The sequence below is a fragment of the Glycine max genome, chromosome 7 (genome assembly GCF_000004515.6).
Source record: "Glycine max cultivar Williams 82 chromosome 7, Glycine_max_v4.0, whole genome shotgun sequence".
Taxonomy (NCBI): Eukaryota; Viridiplantae; Streptophyta; class Magnoliopsida; order Fabales; family Fabaceae; genus Glycine; species Glycine max.
The window spans coordinates 43,094,749-43,118,989 of record NC_038243.2 but is presented as its reverse complement, the minus strand read 5'-3'; the positions used below and the strand labels follow the sequence as shown (position 1 = coordinate 43,118,989).

The window sequence follows — 24,241 nt, the reverse complement described above, 5'->3', positions numbered from 1 at the left end:
CAAAGACATATTTTAATTTTTTTTTCACATTATCATTTAACTTTCTATTTTATTATGGCTATAATTTAAAACTAATATATATAAGTGAGAATTTTCTTCTTAATCCAACAATTTTTTTTTTATTTCAACTTTGTTTTTAATCCTATCACATCATACTGTACTCTTATTATAACTAGGCTATTGTATATATAAACATTATATTATTAAAAAATCATAACTCAAAATTATTGATTATATTAGGATAATCCTATGCCAATTAATCAATACTTCTAGTTCTGGCAAATACTAATATAATATGAAAGTTAAACTAGCACTCACTGGTTTAAGTACCAATCTTTTTAGCTTATTTAAAAAAAGTATTATTACATTAAAGTTTTATAAATTAATAAAGAAAACCTTATGAGATGCTCTTTTTTCACGCGTCCTCCAACTTGATTTATATTATATTCAAAATATTGAAAATAACTTTTCTGGTGCTAAAAAAATTAAATAAAAAAGTATCATTATTAATCGCATGTGCCTATAACTAGCACACTTTTTAAGTTTAAGAATATAAAACCACTCCTCTAAAAAAATATAAAATTACTTGTATAGTTTTAAATATAATCTTCAATTTACAATTTCACATTATCCCTTTTCTCTATTATGTGCACATTAGAGTCTTGGATTATAGAGAGAGAAAAAAATCTCATCAAGTAACTTTTCAGTACTGTAGGAGTAGAACCGTTTTAGTGATTTTGTTAAGCTTTTACTTTGTCAACATGATTTTCTTGGATTTGAAGTCCATACATGATTTGTCACAAAGCCCATTTTTATTGGGAAATACTATTCTCACTACCCAATTTACTATTTACTCTACTAATTTTGTGGTGCCACCCCCATCCGTCCTCTAGCAACGCAAGCATGTTGAATTGGCACAAGCACAGTCACAGAGCCCTTCTCCATCTGAAGACCTCGGCACCAAGATCTCAACATCAACATCATCCTCTTATCAAATTCTGCAGCACCATTTCGGACTCCTTCACAGTCTCCTACCTCATCACCCGCTTCGGCTTCTCCCCAGAGACTGCCCTCAGCATCTCCCGCAAGTTCCGCCTCGACAGCCCCCACAGGCCCGACTCCGTTCTCGCCTTCTTCGCCACCCACGGCTTCTCTCCTTTCCAAATCCGCCAAGTCATCCAAGGCCAACACACCATCCTCCTCTGCGACCCCAACAACCTCATCCTCCCCAAATTCCAGTTCCTCCGCTCCAAAGGCGCCTCCACCTCCCACATCATCCGCATCGCCACCGCTTCCCCCACCTTCCTCTCCCGCTCCCTCGACAGCCACATCGTCCCCGCCTACCAATTCCTCCGAACCTTCCTCGTCTCCGACGAACTCATCATCCGATGTCTCAGCCGCGACTCCTCCGTCTTTTTCTCCGACGACCCCCGCTTCCCGCTTACCGCCGAATTCCTCCTCGATAACGGCTTCACGCGTTCCGCCGTTGCCAGGCTGCTGCACATGTGTCCCTCTGTTCTCTGCTCACGTGACTTACCCGACACGGTGCATGCACTCAAGCAATTAGGGTTTGATACCTCCGCCCCCAATTTCAGTGCTGCATTGGTCGCGAAAAGCACAGTGAATAAAACCAACTGGGGTGAGTCGGTTAGGGTTTTCAAGAAGTGGGGTTGGTCCCAGGAACACGTTCTTATGGCGTTTAAGAAGCATCCTTCTTGTATGCTGACGGAACCTGATGAGATAGATGCTGTGTTCAGTTATTGGGTTAAGGAGTTAGGTGGGAGTTCTTTGGAGCTTGCCAAGTATCCTGTTATTTTTCGGTTGAGCCTTAAGAAGTGGATTGCTCCCAGGGCTTCCGTCGTTCGGTTTCTTGCAGCGCAAGGTCTATTGGAAAGGAGTGGCAACATGGTCACGATGTTTATTATGTCTGAGAAAAGATTCCTGGACACGTTTGTGAAACGTTATGAGAAGCATTCGTCTCAGTTGTTGAAGATGTATAAGGAAAGTGTGAATATGAATGTTGCCAATAGCAAGGAGAACAAGAAGAAAACTTGCTTGTAGTTTAACAGCCTTGCGCTGTTGTTCACTTGGAATACATGATATGTTCTTGTGTCTACTGAAGATCTGACGAACAATCATGCTAGCTTGTTTATGGGATTTGTTATTTTGCAGGAGTTTTGCCTGTGGAAATTTGTTGTATGTTTTCCTGCAGAAGCTAAATAAAGGAAGCACGAGTCTTTTGATGAAAGAGAGAATTGATCATGCTTGTGAGTGTAAATTGTATGTAGTTTTTGACCTTTTGTTTTGAATGATCTGATTGCATAGAATGCGGTTTAGTTAAATACTTGAATTATTTGCTTGTCTGAATCCTGCTATATTGTGGCGTGCTTTTAAAACTGCTTCTTGTAGGACTGTGAACTTTGTATTTGGTACAAACTACAAAGACTTTGGAGCTTCCATGATGTTGATGTGCATACTGCATACCTATGCTCATTAGTACATTGGCGATTGAAAAAAAAATGGGAAAAGATGTTGGATGTGCAATACAGCTATATAAAACAGGTAAACAGATTTCATATGGATATTTCAGGTGAAAAAAATGGAGCATTCTATAAACCAGGCAAATAAGGGTTGATTTGAATGATTATTTGGTAACATCCTCAATCTCATTAAAATACTTATTTCTGCATATAAATTGTTGCTCTTGGTCAAATTCTATCTTCTTTTTTGGGAGGATGCTGTTCTTCTCACCTGTCAAGCAGGTTATTTTGTGTGAATTATTTAATTTAAATATTGCTGCTTATTTCATAATTTCATACTCATCCTTCTGGGATGTGTGTATTTAGTAGAGTTGTTCCAGATTTTGGCTTGCCTTGTTTCATTGTTTTTCTTTAGTGAAATGAGCTGATACTTAAAAGAAGCTATCCGCCTTTTGAGGTAAAGCACCTACTCTTCATAAAACAGATATGATATGATGTTTTTCTGAGTAGCTGTTTTTATTTTGCAATAGATGACTTTTTCTGTGTGGTTTATTGTAAACTGTGGAAGACTAAACTAGTAGATTTTAGTTGAATGGTTTGATGTTTGCTCACCACAGGATTCAGAGTTTATTTATATATTTGTTTGGCAATGCTCGTATTAAATCTCAAATTCCTATGTGATTATTTGACCTTTTTTATGCATCTTTCATGCTGAATTATAGAGTATATGGTTGTAAATAACACATTAATTTGAACGATGAATTACATTGTTATATCAACTTTGATGCATGATTTTCAGAGTTCCCTATTAATGGGGAAAAAGAGTTTGTCCCCAAGCCTATTGAATCTTTAGACCAATCTTGTCTGAGCTTTGTTTTGAACTTCATTTACAATTTTACTGACTAGTAACAAGCAATCACAAATGAACTTATTTCACATGTTTAAGACTGGTTTGAATGTGTAAAATTGGGAATTCAGCATTGCTTGATTTCTCCTCTTACACCTGATTCTGTTTTCTTTTTCACATGCATCATTGCGACTGTTTAGATAGCTTTGGTTTGTGACAAAAGTGATTCCTTGTAGTTTTCTTTTTTATATTCTTTGGTCGAGATGAAGCTGTACAAACTAAATTTTGTCTTGCAAGTTGCAAGCCTGTTCTAAGATCAAAATTGGAAGAGGTATATCAAGAGGGGGGAGAAGAAAGTTAGGAAATGAATCTTCACTCTTCATAGAATAGCATGATATGCCCAACAAAGTAGATGCTCATGCCAATACCAAGTGTTCAAGCATTGATTGAAGAAAAACAATAAACTTCTAAGTACATACTCGCAGGCTTCATGCAACTGGCAATACCCTGTATTACTGTATATTTAAGCCCTCATGGCTCAGGAAGTTAAAGTAAGTTCATCCACTGATTTATTGGGTTATTATCATTCACGTTTTGAAGTAGTGTGCAAGTTGATCTGCATTCGTGTTATCACGCAAAACAAAAGACATTGATCCGAAACTCCTTGTCAAGTGAAGTAATGGACTACTTATGCGAGTCAGCATTACTCACCAAGCAAGTTTGCTCGCCCGAGCTTTCCCGTAGGCCGTAGCAAATAGCATGTGATATTGTGATGATTACTTTACAATCTCTATTGACATACTAGTATATGGATTTCTGTGGACATGATAGCTAGCAGCCTAGCAGAAGGGATTGTACTTGTTTTTATACTTTGTCTTATCTTTGATGGGGGACAAGCTTGAGCATCCCATTAAATAATTATCCTTTCCTGTTTTTATCACACCAACAAATTATATTATTATTTTATAGGATAATAATACATTAGTAGCTCCTTGATGATCTTTCATTTAATTTTTAATTATGTCCTTAAACTATAAAAATTTGTAATTAGATTCTTTTTTCCTTCTTCCAATTTTATTAATAAGGTCCTTCGAAAAAGATGAAGGACATAATTACAATTTTTTTTTTTTAGAGTTTAGGTTCTTTATTTTCTCTTTTCTTTTAACTTTCAATTCAACATAATTGATTGTGTGACTAGCGAATGCCGTTTCCATTTACTATTATTCACCGTGTTGTTGGTTGTGCGTTAAGCCGGGTAGACCCAGCAATGAGAACTAAAGCAAATTTTGAAAAATATTGTTTTAATTTTATATAAGGGAGTTATAATATTTGTTTTTTTTAGCTTATGAATGTGTTATTTTATCTTGGGACGGATTTTGTCTTAAATACTCATGTTATCTAACAAAATCAAGTCTATAAGTAAGAAATGACATATAAGCTACAGTTATTGCCTTCGTCTCATATATCAAGATGTTTTATTCTTCTTTTTCTTACTTATCTTAGAACAAACATTTGATGTTTTAGAATTTTAAAGTATTTTCTCTTAATTATACCCCAGTTTAGTATCTACTATACTTGAAATAAGTAGGAACTTGTCTGGTGAGATATTAAATAAAGGTTTCACAGTCCAAATTTACATGTATTAAATATTTTTTAATTCATGTGTATTAACCTTTAAAGTCTAAGGATATGAAAATAAAAAATAGTACTACATGATACCATTTCTAATAACGAGCTTTCATTAGGTCTAATGTTCACTTCTAATAAAAATAATACTATATGATACAACAAAAAATTCACTCGATCTTTCTCTTCTTTCTAATGTTCACTTATGGTATTTTTATTTTTGCCTAAAAAATAAAATTGTTCACCCCAAAGTACTTGTCATCTTCACTAAAAAATTTGTGAATTGGATAAAGTAAAAATGGCAACTAAAAATCTTTATATATATATATTCAACGTATTATCTTGTATATATTTATAAAAATTTAGGATAAAGTAAGAGAAATCATCTTAATTTATTTTATCAACTATATTTAATTAAGTTGGTTGAACATGAGGTGTGAGTTATAAATCTCATGATACTTGTCTTCGACTAATATAAATAAAAAATATTATTTTAATTTATTTAAATCTCTCTACATGAAAATATTTTTAGTTGTCATTCTTCAACAATAACATCTAAATTGTTTTTTCAGACAAAAGCATTTTTGATATTTTTCTTAATTTCTTATCTTTTTCGATTTATCTTTCATTTTTTAAAATTGTTAATTAAAAATAATATTATATCACAATATAAATTACTTATCACAAATAAAAAATAAAAGTATATATTCAAAATGTTTATTTGTTACAAATTTTTATTGTAATATTATTTATATATTTACAACTATTTATTTATTATAAATTTTAGTAACAATTAGTTTCATAGTTAAAAAAACTTCGCAAGAACACTCTTTTTTGTCTTCATTTTAACGATAAAAGATTAAGTATATCACATTTTGTTTAATAACAAATACATGATGCCCTGCTACTTAGCTATAGAAGTTCAATTAATTGATATTTTAAAGTAATTATAACCAGAATAACTGGGTTAGGAAGACATTAATACAGTTAGGCTTTTAAATATCTGTGAAATACCTTTTCAAAACTGTGATGTTTTTTTTTAATTTTTTTATTTTCGGATTAAAGTTTGGGTGAGATGGATCTTAGGTTTACAAGTATCAAAATAAACTTTCTCAAAAAGTATTTAAAGATGTATTATTGTATTTATAAATTATTTATTAATAAGATGTTTACATAGATAATAAAAATTAAACTCAGATCCTCGTGAGATATGAATTCATTTTTTATCTGGATTAATTTTATTGACTTCAAAATTGTGTTAAAGAAACTGTAAATTTTATATTATAAAGATAAACATATATATTTAAACTAGCTTAAGTTTCAACTCAGTTAATAAAGCTCAAATTCCTGTTTCGTCTCATGGGCGTTTTATTTTTTAAAATTTAATTCGAGGGTGGGGGAATAAATTCGTGGGCGTTAATTCAAGAGCGGAGAGCGAAACTAAAGCAGAAGAAATAAAAAAATAAAAATGGCACTATTATTTTAAAGTTTCGCGGTTATACCCCCGATTTCATTTCCATTTGGTTTTGTTTACGCCATCACATTTCATTTCACAACTCGGGGAGTTGTTGTTGTGGTTCATCTTCCTCCTCTATTCACTGGCACTTGATAGATCCCTCTCTCACAGCTTCCATTCGCAATCCAGTTTCTCTTTGATCGGTGAGCTTCTCTCTCTTCACTTCCTTTCACTGTTTTTTTTCTCTTTGCGAGGGCTTTTCTTCTTCCTCGGATTCCCAATTTCGATCCTGTCTTGCTAGATCAAAGGGGGAATTTCGCAGAATATTCCAATTCCCCGTTTGGTTTTGGGTTTCTAAACTCAAATGCGGGGTTCGGTGGGCCTTAGGGATAAATTAACTGAATCACCTCCTTTCTAGTTGTGGATTCTGAATTAAATTCCTTCTTCTGCTTCGCAGATGCCTTTGCTGGTTTTTCTTTTTCTCTTTGTTTTCTTTCTCAGCTGAGAAACTGCAGTGTGGAGCTGTGATTTTGCTTTTTCTCGTTTTCACTGAGACTTCTGCTTTTCGTTTCTCTTATCGCTGAATTGAAATTCAAGCTTCGGTGTGGATTTTGTGCTAGTTGCTGTTGTGTCTGCATGTTTGTGTGTTTCTGGATTTTTATTGGCCAGAGATTGTGAAACAAGTTCATGCAAGTGATTTGAAAACGAGGAGGAATGGTTGAGATTAGAGAGTTTCAAATGCAGTTCTCTGTAGGTGTTTCAGCATTTTGAAAACAAGTTTTGCATCTTCTTTTAATGGAGGAGGTGGGGATTGGACTTGGAAAATCTCTGAATAAAAGTTGTGGTGCAATACGGGCTAAGGTCTGTTGTCCCTTGTTGGTCATCATGGTGCATGCACTCTCCACAGAACCTCCTTATAGCTCTTAACTAGCCTGTCTGGTTTCTAATAAAAGGATGGGATTATGTTGTTATTTGATCCTCTTTTTTTTTTCTTTAATATATTCTTTCCAATATTTTTTTTATTCAATCTTTATATTCTTTTCAGTTTATGAGTATTTCCATATTCATTTTGCTCTCTATGTATTGAGCCAAAGTAAGTGCTTTTGTATCAACATATCATTGATTTATTTAGTGTCAAGATTTTATTGTCTCAAGTGTTTTTTTTTTTAAATTAAGAATCTAATTTCTGTTCAATGTGTTCAACTTGTAGTTTGCCTTAGTACACTCTGCTACCACCTGACCTAGTATGTAGTACAGAGTACAGACAAATGTTTTTGTAGCTAAAGTGATTCTTAAGTTGGCACTTGGCATTAATAGGTTGAGTCGTGGTGTTTTGAAATATGGTGCACTATAGTTGTAGCCGTAAACCCTGCATTATATATGCAATCAAAACAGACTTTTTTTAGGGTGAATACCCACTACTACCTCATTGTAAAGTATGCTATATTCTCCATTAGAAAACTTGAGGTTATTTACTTTTGATTTACAGGATGCATCTTCTGGGTTTTGAACCTTTTACTCCTCATCAACATTATTTGTAGAGGGAAAGGAGGTGTCATTTCAGTTTGAACAGCTTTAGAATCTCAAGTATGGAACCTTCTTTTCTATGACTCCTCTCTCTCTCTCTCATGGTAGGATGCAATTTTTTTTCCTGACGAAACTGTTCAAGGTATTTAGTTAATTAGATTGTATTTGTTTTGAACATTTTGTTTTACTTACTTCTCTTCCTTTCTGGTAATTTTTTGACAATCAAGGAAATCAGTTATGGCTCCTTCTAGGAAATCTAGAAGTGTAAATAAGAGGTTTTCTACTGTTCGTGAGGCTGCATCTAGTAAAGACAAAATTGCAGAGAATGCTAGCAAAAATAGGTTGAAGGCGAGTCCTGGTATTCAGAAGGTGAGTTTGTTTCTTTACGTCTTTGAAAAGGAATTCTTTTCTTATACACGTACTGAGTTAAAACAAAGGTAGAAATTTCACCTTTGCTCTTTATTGTTTTTGCCCGAGTGCTCTTTTCAAGAAGTCATTATAATATTTTTTTAGCATTTTGTCAATGTAAAGTTAGGTATTAAAAAAAATTGAAAAAAGTTTGGTTAACTTGGTCAAGCATTATGGATTCTATTTCTTAACTTATAATTGTTTTTCAAATTTCAATGATTTTCAGAAGAGAAAATTGGCTGACATGTTAGGGCCACAATGGAATAAGGAGGAGCTTGAGCATTTCTATGAAGCTTACCGTAAATATGGGAGAGATTGGAAGAAGGTTAGTTCTAGTTTAGTCATAAGGTGCTTTTTATTGAATAAAGGTTATTGGTCCAATCTCACCATCATGTTTTTATCTAATAAATGGGCTACATATTTATCTCTTTTTTGTGAATCTACCTTGTTTGATGCACTACAATTTCCTAGTGCAACATTATTACTGAACATGTTATCCTTTTCAGTGACATTTTTACCTATGTTTACAGGTTGTTCTTGCAATACGTAATAGATCTGTGGAAATGGTAGAGGCCCTGTACACTATGAACAGGGTAAAAGCTGTACAAGCTTCAACATCCTGGTTTTCTGATGTTTCTGAAATGCATACACCATGTATTCACTATTCACATGAAAATAAAAAGATTTTAAAACACATACTAAAATTCATGTAGAGATATGTACTTAGGGTGTGCTTTGTAATTTTTTTAATATTTCCTGTATCTTTCAATACTGTTTCTGGAGCTATTTTGTTTCTTCTTCTATACAAATGGAAAACAAGATTTTTTACCCTTCATAATTTCTGTTTTAAACAAGTGAATGTTTTATTTTATTTTTTCCCTCAATTCCTCCTTAAATATCTATACGAAGAACAAAAAAGGAGACAGAAAAGAGAGAAGCAGGATTTCTTCTAAAAAAATTGCTGAATCCTTTAATGAATATCTGTTTTTAATATTCAACCAGTAAGTACAAGATTCATTTTTTGTTGGTCTTTTCTCCTAGCTAGTGGGTCAGGTTGTGATTAATCATTCTTCTGGATACATATAACCCCCACCATGTTATTTCTGATTTCTATTGCCAATGTTAAAGCCCACGGCTCCCAGATCCCCCCCGATTTTTTTGTTACAATTTTTAATGAAGTTTGTATAGTTTATGTCATTGGTTAAGGGACAAATCTCAATAGTACAGATTTTATTTAGTGTAGTATATTGTTTCTAAGACATGCTAATCTTTGGCTTTATTTTTAGGCATATTTATCTCTTCCAGAGGGTACTGCTTCTGTTGTTGGACTGATAGCAATGATGACAGATCATTATAGTGTTCTGGTAAGAATGAGTTTAAATTTTTGGCAAGTTTTACTGAACATTTGCATTGGTCTTCCTGATTTTGTAACTTTCATGTGGCTGCTCTACGGTAGCTGTGGTATTAAAGATTTCCCCTCATAACAAATCTTTTGCATTAAGTTGTGTGGCTAGAAGAAACTGTGCTATTTCAAAAGTGGTCTCCCTCCATATTGTTTTAAACACTATGTTTCTTTTTCAATGAGAGTTTTGCCATTCACTTCTGTGATAATAGGTAAATTATGATTGAAATTATAGTACTCTACAGTTTCAGTTTGACTCAGTTATAATTGAAATCTAAGGAGTCTCTTTTCTGTCAATATAAATACATCCACATACTTGTCAATGAGTGGAGAGAAAACTGTGGCCTTTGTAGTTTACTTGAATTGAAAAGGATAATATAGGTTGCCCAGCAGAGTTTTCTGACCAATAGACTAAGAGTTTATTTATTTTTATAATGCTTTTGCTTATAAAAAGAATTTATTTTGTTGTCAATTGTGGCAGAGGTGTTGAATTCAAAGGGAGAGAAAGAGAAATAGACAGAGGGGGGGGGGGGGGGGGAAAAAAAAAAAAAAAAAAATTGGGTGGGATTGCTTATGTAAAATTGATTGTTGCTCAGTTCTTATGCGGAACATCTATATACAGATTCTTAATAGATAAAGTGGGGAGTATTTCCTAGGCAAAGAGTAAATGGGAGCTGCTTCCTAAATACTAATTCATATGAAAACTAAAATGTGACACATGAGTTCATTTAACATATGATACATGTACTGTTTGTTATTCTAACAAAAGTAGTAGGTAGTTTTTGTCTATCTAAAGCTGTGTTTAGGAGGTAATAATTTGATTATTAATCTGGAATCTCTGCCAACCCCGGGCAGAAAATAAATCAATGAATGAAAGACAACTTTCCTTCAATTATTATGGGTGGGCACTGGTTATATTTATAAATTTGTATAAATTGCAATAGGTAAGATGGCCAGTTTTTGACCAGTGTTCATAAGCAATTAAAATATGAATAATTTTAATTGGCAGGGAGGAAGTGACAGTGGTAAAGAAAGCAATGATGATGCAGAAATATCTAAAAAGTCTCAAAAGCGTTTGCGGGGAAAGCATCTAAGTGACAGTAAAGCATTAGAAGGGCACTTTTCAGATCATTCTCAGTCACATTCTGTTGCATCAGGTGATGGTTGCCTGTCATTGTTGAAGAAGAGACATTCTGGTAGGATAATATGTCAAAATATATGTGAACACATTACTTTGCTTCAATTTTCTCATGTACCTCTACATTTATTTTGTTTTGGTTTCCAACCATTAATTGTTACAATAAGATTGATGAAATTTGGAAGATTTTTCCTCTTACTCTCAACATGTTAGGCTGATTATCTTTGAAGATCTTATATTTTGTGTATATATGAACTTTAGAAGGGATTTTTTCCAACCATTAATTGCTTCAATTCTTCTTCCCTTTTGTTGTTTGTGGTTTTGTTTCAGGAATTAGGCTGCATGCTGTTCGAAAAAGGACTCCCCGAGTCCCTATTTCATATTCTATTGGTAAAGATAATGGGGATAGGTTTTTTTCATCTGCCAGGCAGGGCTCCAAACAAATGGTTGATACTAATGATGTTGCTCATAAGGTTGCATTAGCATTGACAGAGGCTTCACAAAGAGGTGGCTCTTCGAAAATTTCTGGATCACCAGACAAAAAATTTGTTCCTTCACCGGGCCTGAAAAGTGGGAAGAAGGTAATAAGTTATTTCTATAACATCATCAATTGTCTTTTTCTGTTGTTTCTTTAAAATAAATACTTATTCCAGGTAGTTACTATTTTCAGCATCCTAAATCAGAAATAGCTGGAGCCAAGTTTTGCAGTTCTGACTTGGATGATGGTAGTTCTGAGTTGAGTTTAGGAAGCACAGAAGGTAATAATGAAGATTATTCTAGAAAAACAATTCATTGGAGTGGTAGAGAAAATACTGGAAGAGGAAGGAATCAAGAAAAGAAAATAAAAAAAGACAGGAAGAATTTAGAGACAGGAGAGAATTTAAACAAGCATTTGAATGACATAAAGGAAGCCTCCAGTGGAACAGATGATGGTAAAAATCTTAGTTTTATCAAATCAAATTTTGTCACAGATTTTGCAGATGCAAAAAATTCAAGGTCCTCTTACAAGGGTTCCAGGATGAAAAGTACAAAGCTACTGTTAGAGAAAGGTATTTGGTAATTGCTTTAATACCCCTTCCTCATAAAGGTGGTTGTCCTCTTTATAACTGGTATCTTTACATGGCTTTCTATTTCTAACTGAAACTTTGTGCTTAGCTTAATTTTTTTTACTAAACAAGTGTGGTAAGTTTTCTTCGATAAAATGATTGAAAATAAGGCAACATGATTGGTATTAGGTGTTTTTGTCATTAAGCAGAGCATACTGTATTTCATCTTCATACTGAAAGAAGGACCTCATTCTCCAGAATATGTTGCTGTTCTTTCTTGATAAATAAAAGGATACATTTTCCATTTAAGCATGATGTTTGAATTATTATATGCCTCTTTGGTTTTAGGCTTATATCTTTTCATTTTTTGTTATATGTTTTCATCTTCCAATTTGTTTTATAACATTTTTTTTTTTGGATTGAAAGCTACATTTTGTTTGTCCTTGAAATATTAACATGCATAAGAAGTATTCACAGGCCTAAAATTTTATTGGAAGATTTCAGCATGAAGTGAATTTGTATTACTTAAGCCTTTTTGGTTGTTAGCTAAGAGTTTCATGATTTTTGTGAACTTAGTTGTTGTACTTGCCTACTTGCCAATGTTTGGGCAGGAAAAGAAAATCAATTGGAGAAGAAACTTATGTGTCTATTTCCTTTTGCTTTTCATTATTGAATAGGATTCAAGATAGATTAATTGAATTTGATGTTTACATGATGCAACCTCTAGCACAATACTCTTTTAAACTTTAAACTGTTATATACTAGTTAGACCTTAAAACTATTTTTGATGAGAATAGTTATACATTTTGTTTGAATTTTGTAATTCGTATTAGTGTATGTCTTGTACACTTTTCCCCTGACCACTTTTCCAGGCTTCAAATTTTTCCTGTTATTCCCACCCATAGTGCAATTTTTATTAATGTTATCATCCTCCTCCCTTCCCTTTACTTCTCTCTTTGTAGATGAAGGTTCTGCTTTTGATGCTCTGAAAACTTTGGCTGATTTATCTTTGATGCTGCCAGTAACGAACCCTGATACCGGTAAGACATATAAGTTTATCAACATATTAATGTTAGAATATTATTTAAACTATTCCTTCTCCCATCTCCCGTAGATCAATCTGAATAAATAATAAAATTGCAAGGACTAAATTTCATTTCCTTTTGCAATGTTTTACCTTGTAATTTACTTCTCTATTCTGTTTCTTCCTGCAATATGCTTAACAAAATTCATAAAATGGCATAATATCTGTTGCAATTTGTCATTCTTGAGTTCTTTCCACCTCTGCCAAAGAAAATATCTGTTTATTGTATGGAAAATCCTTTTTTGTCATACTTTATGATTGCCTAAATCTTTTCTGTGTCTCAGAGTCATCTGCACAGTTCAACAAAGGAAACCATGATGTTGTTGATGAATCTAAAATGGAAACACATAAAGTATTTCCTAGGATTGAAAGCACTGCTTCAAATAAATTGGGCAAGGTTTTTTCTGATGATGGAGCTGCTGTTCCTGAAGCAGAGGGAGCACACCAGCTTAATGCAGGATTCAAGAAAAGGAAACAAAAATCTTTTAACTTGAAAGTAGGAATTGGTTATTTTCCAGCATTCAATTGCAATGTTTATGGTTCCTTGTTTAATATTTTCTGTGATATTTGACTTGTGCTATGCAAGTAAGATGTATCTTGTTTGTTGCAGAATGATGAAACTCATACAGGTTCGCATTTATGTGGTTCCCTGAAAACCAAGGTGTGCAGTTATTGATTATTAAAGCCAGAATGATATATAATTTGGCTCTTATTTCTTTCTAAGTCCTTATTTTGTTCTTTTTTCAATTGGGTGTAACTTCAGATTGAAATGTTAATTTTGGACAGAATAGTAGTCTTGCTTGTAATACTTGAGGGGACTTCTTTCTGGAATGTGATAATTCCAATTGAAATTTAACCAATTGAAAATATTTGTCATGTACAGATAAAAATTAAAATATAACTATATAAATTTATAAGGTGGCAATTTGAAAGTAAAGTCGAAGTATAAGGATCAAATGTGTTATAGCCAATTTATGGGTGTTTGTATGTGCTGGCTATTTGCATTTGTGTTACAACATGCCATCCAGTCTCAGTTGGTGACAAATTGTCTTCTCACTTTATTTTCGATATTTTGTGAAAGTATGATAATGTTCACAACTCATGCATTTATCATTAATTGTTTTTGCACTTATTAGTGGTAAACATATATAAAAAAAAGCACTGATAAAAAAAAGCACTAATTTTAGATGTATGGTTTCACAATGGCTTCTTTGATCTCTGGCTCATTTAAGTATTTTCTTTTTTTCCTAGCCTGGTGTAGCACATGCCATGAAATTGGTTTTCCTAACCCATTATATTTTCTTTAAACATTAAAACTTCTATGCATGCCTATTGTTTAAGATGTAATAAAAGTATAAAACTACTAATGAGCATTTACCTAACTACTTAAGCTTTTAGGAGAGCTGTGTTAGGGTACATGTTATATAAAAACATTCACAAGCCTTTGCCTAAAAAGCAAAAGCTTTAAGCTGTTAGTTGAAAGCTCATTAATAGTAAAATTACATCTCTATCTATCTTGTTTTATATATTGTGTTCTATTATAAATGTATTATACATGCTTTCCTTTTCTATTTTGGCTTTTAATTTGTTTCTATTTTTTTTTTTTTTTATATTTTGCTTCCTCTAAATCTATGATACTGCCTTACTTTGCCCAAAAGTATCTCTTGTACTAATTCATTTGAGGTTGTCTTGTATATTACTATATTTTCATGAGCCTGTGGTAGGGTTTGACCCCCTATTAAAAAGGTGTATAAAAGAAGAAATAAGGGAAAAGGGAATATGCTTGTGTCAGTTACACAAGTCAGCAAAGTTAGTTAGGAATGAGAGGTGCTTGTACGTAGTCTTAGAATATAGAAAGGGAGAAAGGCTTAGGAAGGGGTATTCAGGAAATTGGGAATTCATTGTGGGGAGGATTCTGGTCCCTCGAAGAACCAGAACTCATCTTTCTCTGTAATTCAATTCATTCTTGGGGGATAACACAGTTTTGTTCTTCTTTTCTTGATATTCTATTCTCGTTATATCCTGATCCAGTTTCTATAACCCTAGTTACAGTGTCTAAATATTATCTTCATTGTAGGCTACTGATGAGGTGAAGAAATCCATTGTTAAAGGTAAGAGGTCATCTGTTTCTACAGCACATTCAAGACAACTAAAAGGGGTGAAATCCTTAGGAAATCTGTCTTCAAGCACTAATGACAAAAGGGAAAGGGATGATTCATCTTTTTCGCTGATGAAGGTTTCCTCAACTTATCAAGGCAGTCCATTAAACAGAGGAAAGCCAAGAAGAAAGATGGAAAAACCAAAACCAATGGTACAACAAGATTTGGTGGTGTCTAGAAATATTTTTAGCAGTCAACATAAGAAATCCATTGCTTCACTCCAAGATGGCTCTTCTAGTCAAAAGGTTAATAATCTGTCATTTGTAATCAGTGGCATCAATTGAATTTTTAATCTGTATTAGGAAAATTAATTTTACTTTTGTCATCCCAGGGAAAGCTTGTCAATTGCCTGTCTTCATATCAAATGCGGCGATGGTGCACTTTTGAGTGGTTTTATAGTGCTATCGATTACCCATGGTTTTCAAAGAGAGAGTTTGTGGAGTACTTATACCATGTTGGATTAGGTCATGTTCCTAGATTGACTCGTATTGAGTGGGGTGTCATTAGAAGGTATATAATTCGAAATGCTTATATTTTTGCTTCATCTTATACTACCATATTGCATTGATGATTAAGTGGGTGCAGTGGCGGATCTAGGATCCAGGGTCTGTAGGGGCAATTTTTTTTAATAATGATCATATATATGAAAATAAAATATCTAGTTGAATAAAGTGTAAAAGTATCTAATGAGCTGAAAAGATAATAAAATGTAAGAGAAAAACTAGCCAATAAATGAAAAAATATATCAACACTTAAAAAAATTGAAACTAGTGTGTTCAAATTATAAAATCAGAGGGAACAAAAAGATATCAACACTATATATATAGTTATATTTTTTTCAAGGTGAGGGGGTGCATCTGCACCCTCTGAAACATATATAGGTCCGCCCCTGAGTGGGTGTCTGGAAAAGATTCTACAAGTTTGTTGAGGTTTATGAAAATAACTTATGACTCCTATATGCTCTTTTTAGCTTGCTTCAGTGAACTTTTTAATGAAGCTTATCAAAATAAGCACTTGTTAAGATCATTTCAACAAATTTCATGGTTAAATTTATGACGCAAGTTCTCATATTATATGAGCTTATTGGATAATCGCTTACTTTAGCTGTTTACCCAAGTGCATCTTGAGTTTATTAGAGATATAAAAGCATTCATATGCCTTCACTTGATGGTTTAAGCTTTTGGGTTTAGTTTGTCAGTGGCATGGACACATGGTACTAGAGGCTTTATGACCTAGTGGTCCTGTATAAAGTACTTAATCTATATGCTACTCTTATGCAGTTCTCTTGGCAGACCACGAAGATTTTCTGAGCAATTTTTGATAGAAGAAAAACATAAACTTAATCAATACCGGGAATCTGTTAGATCACATTATGCTGAAATTCTTGCTGGTACCAAGGAAGGACTTCCTACTGATTTGGCCCAGCCTTTAATTGTTGGGCAGCATGTTATTGCTATTCATCCAAAGACGAGAGAGATTCACGATGGAAGTGTACTAACTGTTGACCACTGTAGATATAGGGTTCAGTTTGACCAGCCTGAACTTGGGGTTGAATTTGTCATGGTATGTTTTCTTCTCTTTTGACAAATGATAATGGCAGGAATGATGAAACTTAGGTATTGGGCTGCCTAAATTGTTGTTGTTCTTATTATTATAATTAAAGCCCAATTGGATTCCGTGAATAGGCATTTTGTTACATCAAATTAGATGTTTACAACATGTATTTGTAATTTGCCAAGATGTGAGCGCATTTGAAGCAAGTTATATGACAAATACAAAGGTGATTATAAAGATCAATCTCATTAAAATCCCTATATTGGACAATATGAATATATCTTCTTGTTTATCTCCAATGATTAGTGCCCAACTTTTGGAGCATTGATGCCTTGTTTTAATTTAAGATGTGCATTTTTAAGTTAATCTTATATTAATTTCATGCATTTTACACTATCTGTGGTGTCTGTTGAAAGAAATTGTTGTTTCCTTGCGCACATGTCAAATATCATGTGTCTTTTCCTGTGTCATATCCATGCTTCTTATATTGTACTATTCTACAAAATAAAAATTGTAATGTCAAATTAAGTTATTTTATCCTTCTCTTATGCTTTAAAATTCATTGCTGTTTAGTTTCTTCAATATACATTGAAATTTAACAGTATATATCCTTTTATTTATGATGATCTTACAATCCTCAATAAAATCATATGATCTTAGGATACTCTAATAGTTTTCTTTATTACAGTATACTTGGGTTTACTAAAACCCAACATACACTTGAGTGTACTGTATAATTTCTTTTCTATTTGTATAACTGTAAGTAGTTAGGTACAGCTGGACCTTAACCATAGTCTAGTCAGTTTGACTCTAAATATTAGTCATCTCTCTAACAGTTACTTCAGTTTTCAGAATCAATAAAATAGATTTCTTTAGTTTTCTCTCAAAGGTCTAAAACTCAATAGATCAGGTGCTGCTATCCCTGATGAAAAAATTTGAGTAGTATCCTGATTTTAATAACCTTAGTAGGGATTGTTACACTATAAAGAGAATCTAAGCATAGTTTATTTTGCAATTTAGTTTTTGAATACTTGCATTGCTCATCTCACCTTAATTTCATCTTGTTACCCCCATTGATGTCCTAAGATAGTATGATCACTTCACAGTTTTCTCTGTTAATAGCATAATTTGACACATTTTCATATCTCAGGATATTGACTGCATGCCTTTGTATCCATTTGAAAATATGCCTACATCTCTGATACAATACAATATCTCTTCTGCTCCAATAAACGAGGACTTTATTGAGCTCAAGCCTAATGGAAAACTGAAACAGAGAAAGGTTGCTGGGCACACAATATTGTCCCCTACTGAGAACACAGATGCCATAGAAAATCTTCATATATCTTCCACTATGCATGGAAGAAGTACTTTATCAAAACAGGTATAAATTTATTTTGAGATGGAATTTAATTCTGTTTTATGATGATGATTTGATTGTTTCAAATCCTTAAAGGTGTAAAACACACATTAGTTCAGTTATCTATAGAGGAGGTCAAGTTCAGAAAAATAAACTAATAATACAATATTTTTAAAAATGAATCATGTAAAGGACAATATTTGAAAGGAATATAAAAATTGAAGGCAATGGACTTGCTGTCAATGAACAAGGCACTGCCTCTGAAGTCTGAACTTAATATTTATCACAAAACACTTGCCAAATGAATCATGTAAAGATGTTTTCTAACATTTTTAGGATGTAATTTTTGTGGCTTATGATATTCTTGTTCATACACTCTGTTTCCTTAACTATGATAAGCTTTTTTTAACTTGTTTGCCATCAATCAGTGAAACAAGAAAAAAAGTGTAGTAAAAAGAAAAGGAATATTGCTTTATCATAATTTGGGTGTATATTCCCACAATGCAAGCTTATAGAAATTAATTATTGTACGAGTATTCTGAGCTAAAGGAAGAATTGGTGCATCTGAAGTCTTTGGGTGGAAGCTAAGAAGCATTATTGAGTGCTATACTGATTCTGGAGAGAAGGATCCTGTTTCATTTCTGTAAATGGAAATATATGGTTGTATTGTATCTATCTTTAATTGCTAATAAGCCTAATTAACTCTGAATATTTGGAGGTGGTGCAACTCAGACACTGTCAAAGTCTATCTCCTTGCTTAATGTTGGGAACCCAGAAACAGATTCTGAGTTCTCAGAGAGACTGGTGAAAAAAAATAGAAAAGGGAAAGGGAAGGAATACTCTTGTAATGTTTTATTGAATTATAGAGACTTAAAGAGAGAATTCTCCATCCAGGAGTTTCTATTTCATTAGAGTTAATGCTCAGTTCCCAACTGCTAACAAGTTGAATGTCCCCTCTCCTATTATCTAATATGCTAATTCCCTACCTCCTAACAACTTTAACTGCCCAATCATAACTATTCTAACAATTCTCTCTCAGGCCCCATCACTTAATGAGTTCTATTTGTCTAAGTTCTTGTAGGAGTCTACATAATTTGAGACCTGCTTTCCAGAGCACCCCCCCCAAAAAAAAGTCAACTCCAAAGTTAGAAACATAATCATCTTTATTTTTTCATTTTATTTAATTGGCTTTTCACAATGGTAATGTTTCTCAAGTTGTTTGCCTTTGGTGGATAAATTCATTACTTTTATCCTGACGGGTCCCTTAGTAGTTTTCTTGTCTTATCCCCCCCCCCCCCCCTAATTCATAGGTTTCTTCTTCAAGTTCCAAATCACAACTGAAAGTTGTGTGCAGTGAGATTGGGATTGGTAATGCCCAACTAGCATCAAGCTCTCGACCTTCCCTTCTTGATCATGTCCATTCAAAAGAAGCTGACATATTAGCTATTTCAGAGTTGAATTGTGCTCTAGACAAAAAGGTGCACAACCCAAATCATCTTAGTTTTTCTGTTGTTCATTTTACGATAATAGAAAATATCTGTTTCAAATATCCTTTTCTAAAATGAGCTTTGAGCTGTTAATTTTGAACTTTTAGGAACGTGTATTGTCTGAACTGAAGCACATGAATGATGGGGTATCAGAGAGCCAGAAATATGGAGACAACTCAGTAAAGGATTCAGAACCTTTTAAGAGGAATTATGCTTCAGTACTAAAGCAATTAACTGAAGCAAATGAACAGGCATGGATTTTCAATATTGTCTATCTACACACCTTCTCATTCCAGTAATTTACAATTGCATGAGTTTATTGCACTTCTGCAGGTTTCTTCTGCCTTGTTTTGCTTGAGGCAACGCAACACATATCAAGCAAGCTCCTCTGTTTTGTCATTAAAGCCCCTGGCTAATTTTGATGATCCAAGTGGTCAGGCCAGCTCTTCCAATTGTTCGGCTTGCCACAACCAAGAATCTATATCTCAAAGTCATATAGCTGAGATTGTCGAAAGTTCTAGAAGAAAAGCTAGAACAATGGTTGTTGAAGCCACACAGGTAAAGAAAGGAAGCTAATTGTTTCTAATTAGTAAACGCAACATTCAGAGTCAATTTTATGTTACAAACTTAAAGAAAACAAAGCACTTAATACTCAGTTATTTATGGAGTAATATTTACTGTTAAAGCCAAATAGTTGATCTTCATGTTTTTCTCATTTTTATAATTAACATGAACTGCATACACTGCACAGGATAGTCACAGTTGGGCCACCATCTATAAAAGGTCTATTATGTCTCCTTTTAGGGAAAAATTCACTTGGATGGATGAAAATTTAAAAGATTAAGGATTTGATTAATATATAACAAGAATACTGGGTAAGTTTGAGCAAAATATTCATGAAAATGTTCCTACTGACAGATCTATTTAAAGGTTCACTTTTATGACAGGATTTTCATGTCTTCCTTGATGAGCCTTTCAACCAAAAAAATTAATAACATGATATTTTCTCAGGATATCATTTTCAATTTTCTGGCTGACAATAATCTAGTGATGTACTTTGACTGCAATTTCTCATAAAAACCATTGCAGGCAATGTCAAGTTTAAGAAAGACAGAAAGTAAGGTTGAAAGAATTGAGGATGCAATAAATTTTATCAATAGCCAGCTTTCAGTGGACGAACCTACTGCTTCAGCTACAACATTTCTTCCTGCAGATTCTTTTTCTCTGGCTTCTCAGGATCAATTGACTGCCAACATATTGAATCCGTTGGCAAGTTGTCATGTACAAGATGCTGAACTTAATAGTTCATCTGATCAAAATGAAATGAAAATTCCCTCAGAACTCATATCTCATTGCCTAGCTACATTGTTCATGATTCAGGTAAATCACATCCTACTGAATTTGATTTTTACTGGAAAAATTTTCATTGTCAATCTGCCCTCACTACTTTCAGTTGCTTAGTCTTTTGAACATTGTGTAGTTCAACAAAACCGGACTCATGCTAATCAGTAACCACTAACAGTTTTTCACTGTTTTGTGGACAATATCTTCGGTGATTTTTCCATGTTATAAAAATATGTATTTAAATCATATCATGTTCTTTTAGATAGTGCTGTGGCCTTTACTTATTTATTTATTTTTTGGTAAATTGTTATGGGAAATGACCAATTCATGTTAAGACAGACTTCTCCATTAGATAGAGGGTGATTGGCATAAGTTGCTGAAACTTCCTTATTTTAGTTTGAAGTCATCACTCTAAATTTTGAACTAGAAAAAATAAATTAGAGCTTTAAGAGGTGATACAAAATATGGCAGTGGTTATTCTAAATAACTGTGTTTCTTTTATAGTATCAATACAATCAATTTAACTTATTGCCTCCCATTATTTAGGATAACTAAGATGTACACACTTGTGTTGTAAAATGATTTTTCCTGTACAATTTCAGTTTAGAAGATATAACCTATGCTGAAGAGTAAATGTATGTTTCAAATTGTCAATTACACTATCACATAATGACAGAACAAACACCAAGGTGGAAATTGCTGCATTCTAAAAAGGCCATATTTTACTTTTCTGATATCCCTACAAATATGTTGTCATGACATAAAAGCTTAATTTGTTTTTGGAAGACACGTGAATGTTTTATATTATATGTCTAATCCCCTCACAAGTCACACCCAAGAATGCTTTGGGCATGAGGTGCAAATAATGCAGACCTATCCCACTTGTGTTGATATTCAACCTTTTTTAAGAATGGGAGCAGTATCAAAGTCTAGACCACACTTGGTCATAGAGCTTTGATACCATGTCAGGAACCAATGAACCTAAAATATTAGGTGAAAAAACATGAATGATTTTATATTTACTTGTAACATATGTCAATCATATATAAGTGGCATTTTTAAATTTATGCTAGAGCAGATAACTTTGTATTATCCTGTAAAAAAAGCCACTGGGCTTAGCTTGAAAAATAAGTGGTTCATTTAATGATGACTTTAAATACAACAGTTTAGGAAATCAGGATAGGGATGTGACTTGGTTATATTAAGTTGGAGCCATTATAGGTGATACATTTGTTTGTGGTGCACTTTTACATGCTAAATTGAATTTAATTGCATTTGTTATCTGAATTTCAGAAAGAAAAATAATAGGTAGAATATATCGTTTCTTTTCTACAATATTGAAATTTGCTTTAATATCTTGCACTGAAGTTTTAAATTTCAAACTTCTCTTTTATTTTCTATACTATTTAAACCATATACCTACTACTACCTCTGTTAATTCTCAAATTGTCTTTTATTCAGTAAAAAACCTTAATCCCTTGTCAGCTTTGCTTATTCATAAAAGCAATCAGATAGGGCTACTATTCCCAAAGTGAGCTTTATCTAAATGCTCACATGGGACAAAAGGTATTGAATGTAGAGTTAATAATTGCAGGTTAATTAAATATTTAAAAATAAATAATTCAATCAGTTGTCCTTTTCAAGATTCTTTACCTGTACACCCTAATGTATCTTTTGATAAAACAAAATGCAGAAGTGTACGGAACGACTATTTCCCCCAGCTGATGTTGCTCAGGTACTAGATTCTGCTGTCACCAGTTTGCAGCCATTATCTTCAAAGAATCTTCCAGTATATGGTGAGATACAGAAATGCATGGGCATCATAAGAAATCAGATATTGGCTCTCATACCGACATAGCTTGGACTCTTTCCTCCTTTGTTGTTTGTAAATCTGCAATGCTCTGGTATTTGGCTGGTTCAACTCTTGCTGACGTGATCTCTATGGAGCGTCGTGAGACCATACCTACATCCACTGGGACCCAGATATTTCGTAATTAACGCGGGGGAGGGTGGGGGGGACTATTTATAAAACTGTTTATACAATTGTAGCCGGAAGAAAAGGGAAGGTTCTACATATTCTCTTTTCTGATGTACATATTTTTAAAGATCAAATCATAGTGAGGGACTAGCATGTCCTATTCAGAACCAGTAATGTGTATTATGTATTATGTCATAATGTTAAATGCCATAAGCTTTATGAATGCTATTGCCTAATGTTAACAGGCTGATTAGTGTATCTTCCCAAACTGTAATTGTTATCTTTATATTTTCTTTCACCGTCTTGATGGCTTTCCACATCCCGATTTCAGATTGATAACAATTCAAGTGTTGATACAAAATTTGATTTCGAACTTGGTAGGTGCAGCTACAATAAATCTGTCTCGGGGTGGATGGGTGCCAATTTTAACATTTTTTCTCCGTCTTTCGTTTTGTTATGCTGGTCGGTGCAATTACAATTGGACTGTTTTTGTTATTCCCGTGTAACTTTTGAGTTATGACTTATGATAACATAGCTTTTATCTTTTTTCCCTCATGCATCCCTTGTGTAGATAGTAATTTAGAACTGTTACGAAGCCAAGCAAAAACTACATTCAGCAACCCGGAACCCAAATTTTTATAAATAGCAGTGTGTTTGGAGAAGTGTTGGCAAAATTAATTTTAAATAAATTTATTTTAGTTAAAATTGATTTTAAATAAAACCAACACGAGCTAAATAAAATTGATTTTGAATTAATATAATTTATCCAATACAAAACTACTTAAAATTACTTAAACTCAAGAATCAATTCTTTGACAAAATCAAATATGTTAATATTACTGAATATGTATTTAAAATCACATTAATTAGTATTTCAATGGGATTTTAGAAAATCTTATGTGAAATCAAACACCCAATTTTCTAACAAATAACGGGACAGTTTGTTTAAAATTTTAAAAAATAATTTTAAAATAGCAATTTTTTAATAAGTAGATAGGATTTGCATCTCAAAATAAGCAAAAAAGAAAAATAACTTTTTTTAAACAAAAATAGTTTAGACAGACACACTAAAAAATAAACTTACTTATTTTATTAAAATTAGTATTGCTTGTCTTCAAGAAATAAGTTTAAATAAACATCCATTGTTTATTGTTTAAATCCATAACAAACAAAAAAATTACTTATTTTTATTAAAATAAATATTTTTTTTAAGAAATAAGTTTAAACAAAGCACACATTGTTTATTGTTTAAATCCATAACAAATATATATACGAGGAAGAATCAAATTATATAAGTGTAATTTGACATCTTAAAACTTTTTCTTGGATTAAAAGTTTTTTTTCA

The 24,241-nt window shown here is 33.0% G+C and overlaps 2 protein-coding genes across 4 annotated transcripts; both read left to right on the top strand.

Moving 5' to 3' along the window:
- Positions 1-903: 903 nt before the first annotated feature.
- On the top strand, positions 904-2,061 carry LOC100788877 (uncharacterized). Its single transcript, XM_014778234.3, has one exon. It carries the CDS (start codon positions 904-906, stop codon positions 2,059-2,061), a length of 1,158 nt encoding a protein of 385 aa, XP_014633720.1.
- Positions 2,062-6,421: 4,360 nt separating this feature from the next.
- Positions 6,422-23,119, top strand: LOC100811517 (protein ALWAYS EARLY 3). Of its 3 annotated transcripts, none has more exons than XM_014778232.3 (21): positions 6,422-6,612; positions 7,899-7,996; positions 8,164-8,305; positions 8,571-8,669; positions 8,875-8,937; positions 9,631-9,708; positions 10,756-10,903; positions 11,215-11,465; positions 11,555-11,933; positions 12,893-12,970; positions 13,299-13,510; positions 13,625-13,675; positions 15,092-15,418; positions 15,505-15,683; positions 16,454-16,736; positions 17,878-18,111; positions 19,398-19,565; positions 19,682-19,825; positions 19,908-20,132; positions 20,664-20,954; positions 22,612-23,119. In XM_014778232.3, exons 3-21 carry the CDS (start codon positions 8,174-8,176, stop codon positions 22,774-22,776), a joined length of 3,507 nt encoding a protein of 1,168 aa, XP_014633718.1. In that variant the 5' UTR covers positions 6,422-6,612; positions 7,899-7,996; positions 8,164-8,173; the 3' UTR covers positions 22,777-23,119. The 3 variants fall into 3 exon arrangements, with proteins under 3 accessions (XP_014633718.1, XP_040873373.1, XP_014633717.1); XM_041017439.1 differs by having other exon boundaries at positions 6,423-6,612; positions 7,899-8,040; positions 10,756-10,942; XM_014778231.3 differs by having other exon boundaries at positions 6,424-6,612; positions 10,756-10,942.
- Positions 23,120-24,241: the final 1,122 nt, after the last annotated feature.

Bases quoted from the DNA above. Each gene is read 5' to 3' on its own strand.
- LOC100811517 (XM_041017439.1), top strand. From the start codon at position 8,174: ATGGCTCCTTCTAGGAAATCTAGAAGTGTAAATAAGAGGTTTTCTACT. The intron at 13,676-15,091 runs GTGTGCAGTTAT...TCTTCATTGTAG, and splicing joins GTGGTTCCCTGAAAACCAAG to GCTACTGATGAGGTGAAGAA. The intron at 20,955-22,611 runs GTAAATCACATC...AACAAAATGCAG, and splicing joins CTACATTGTTCATGATTCAG to AAGTGTACGGAACGACTATT.
- LOC100788877 (XM_014778234.3), top strand. From the start codon at position 904: ATGTTGAATTGGCACAAGCACAGTCACAGAGCCCTTCTCCATCTGAAG.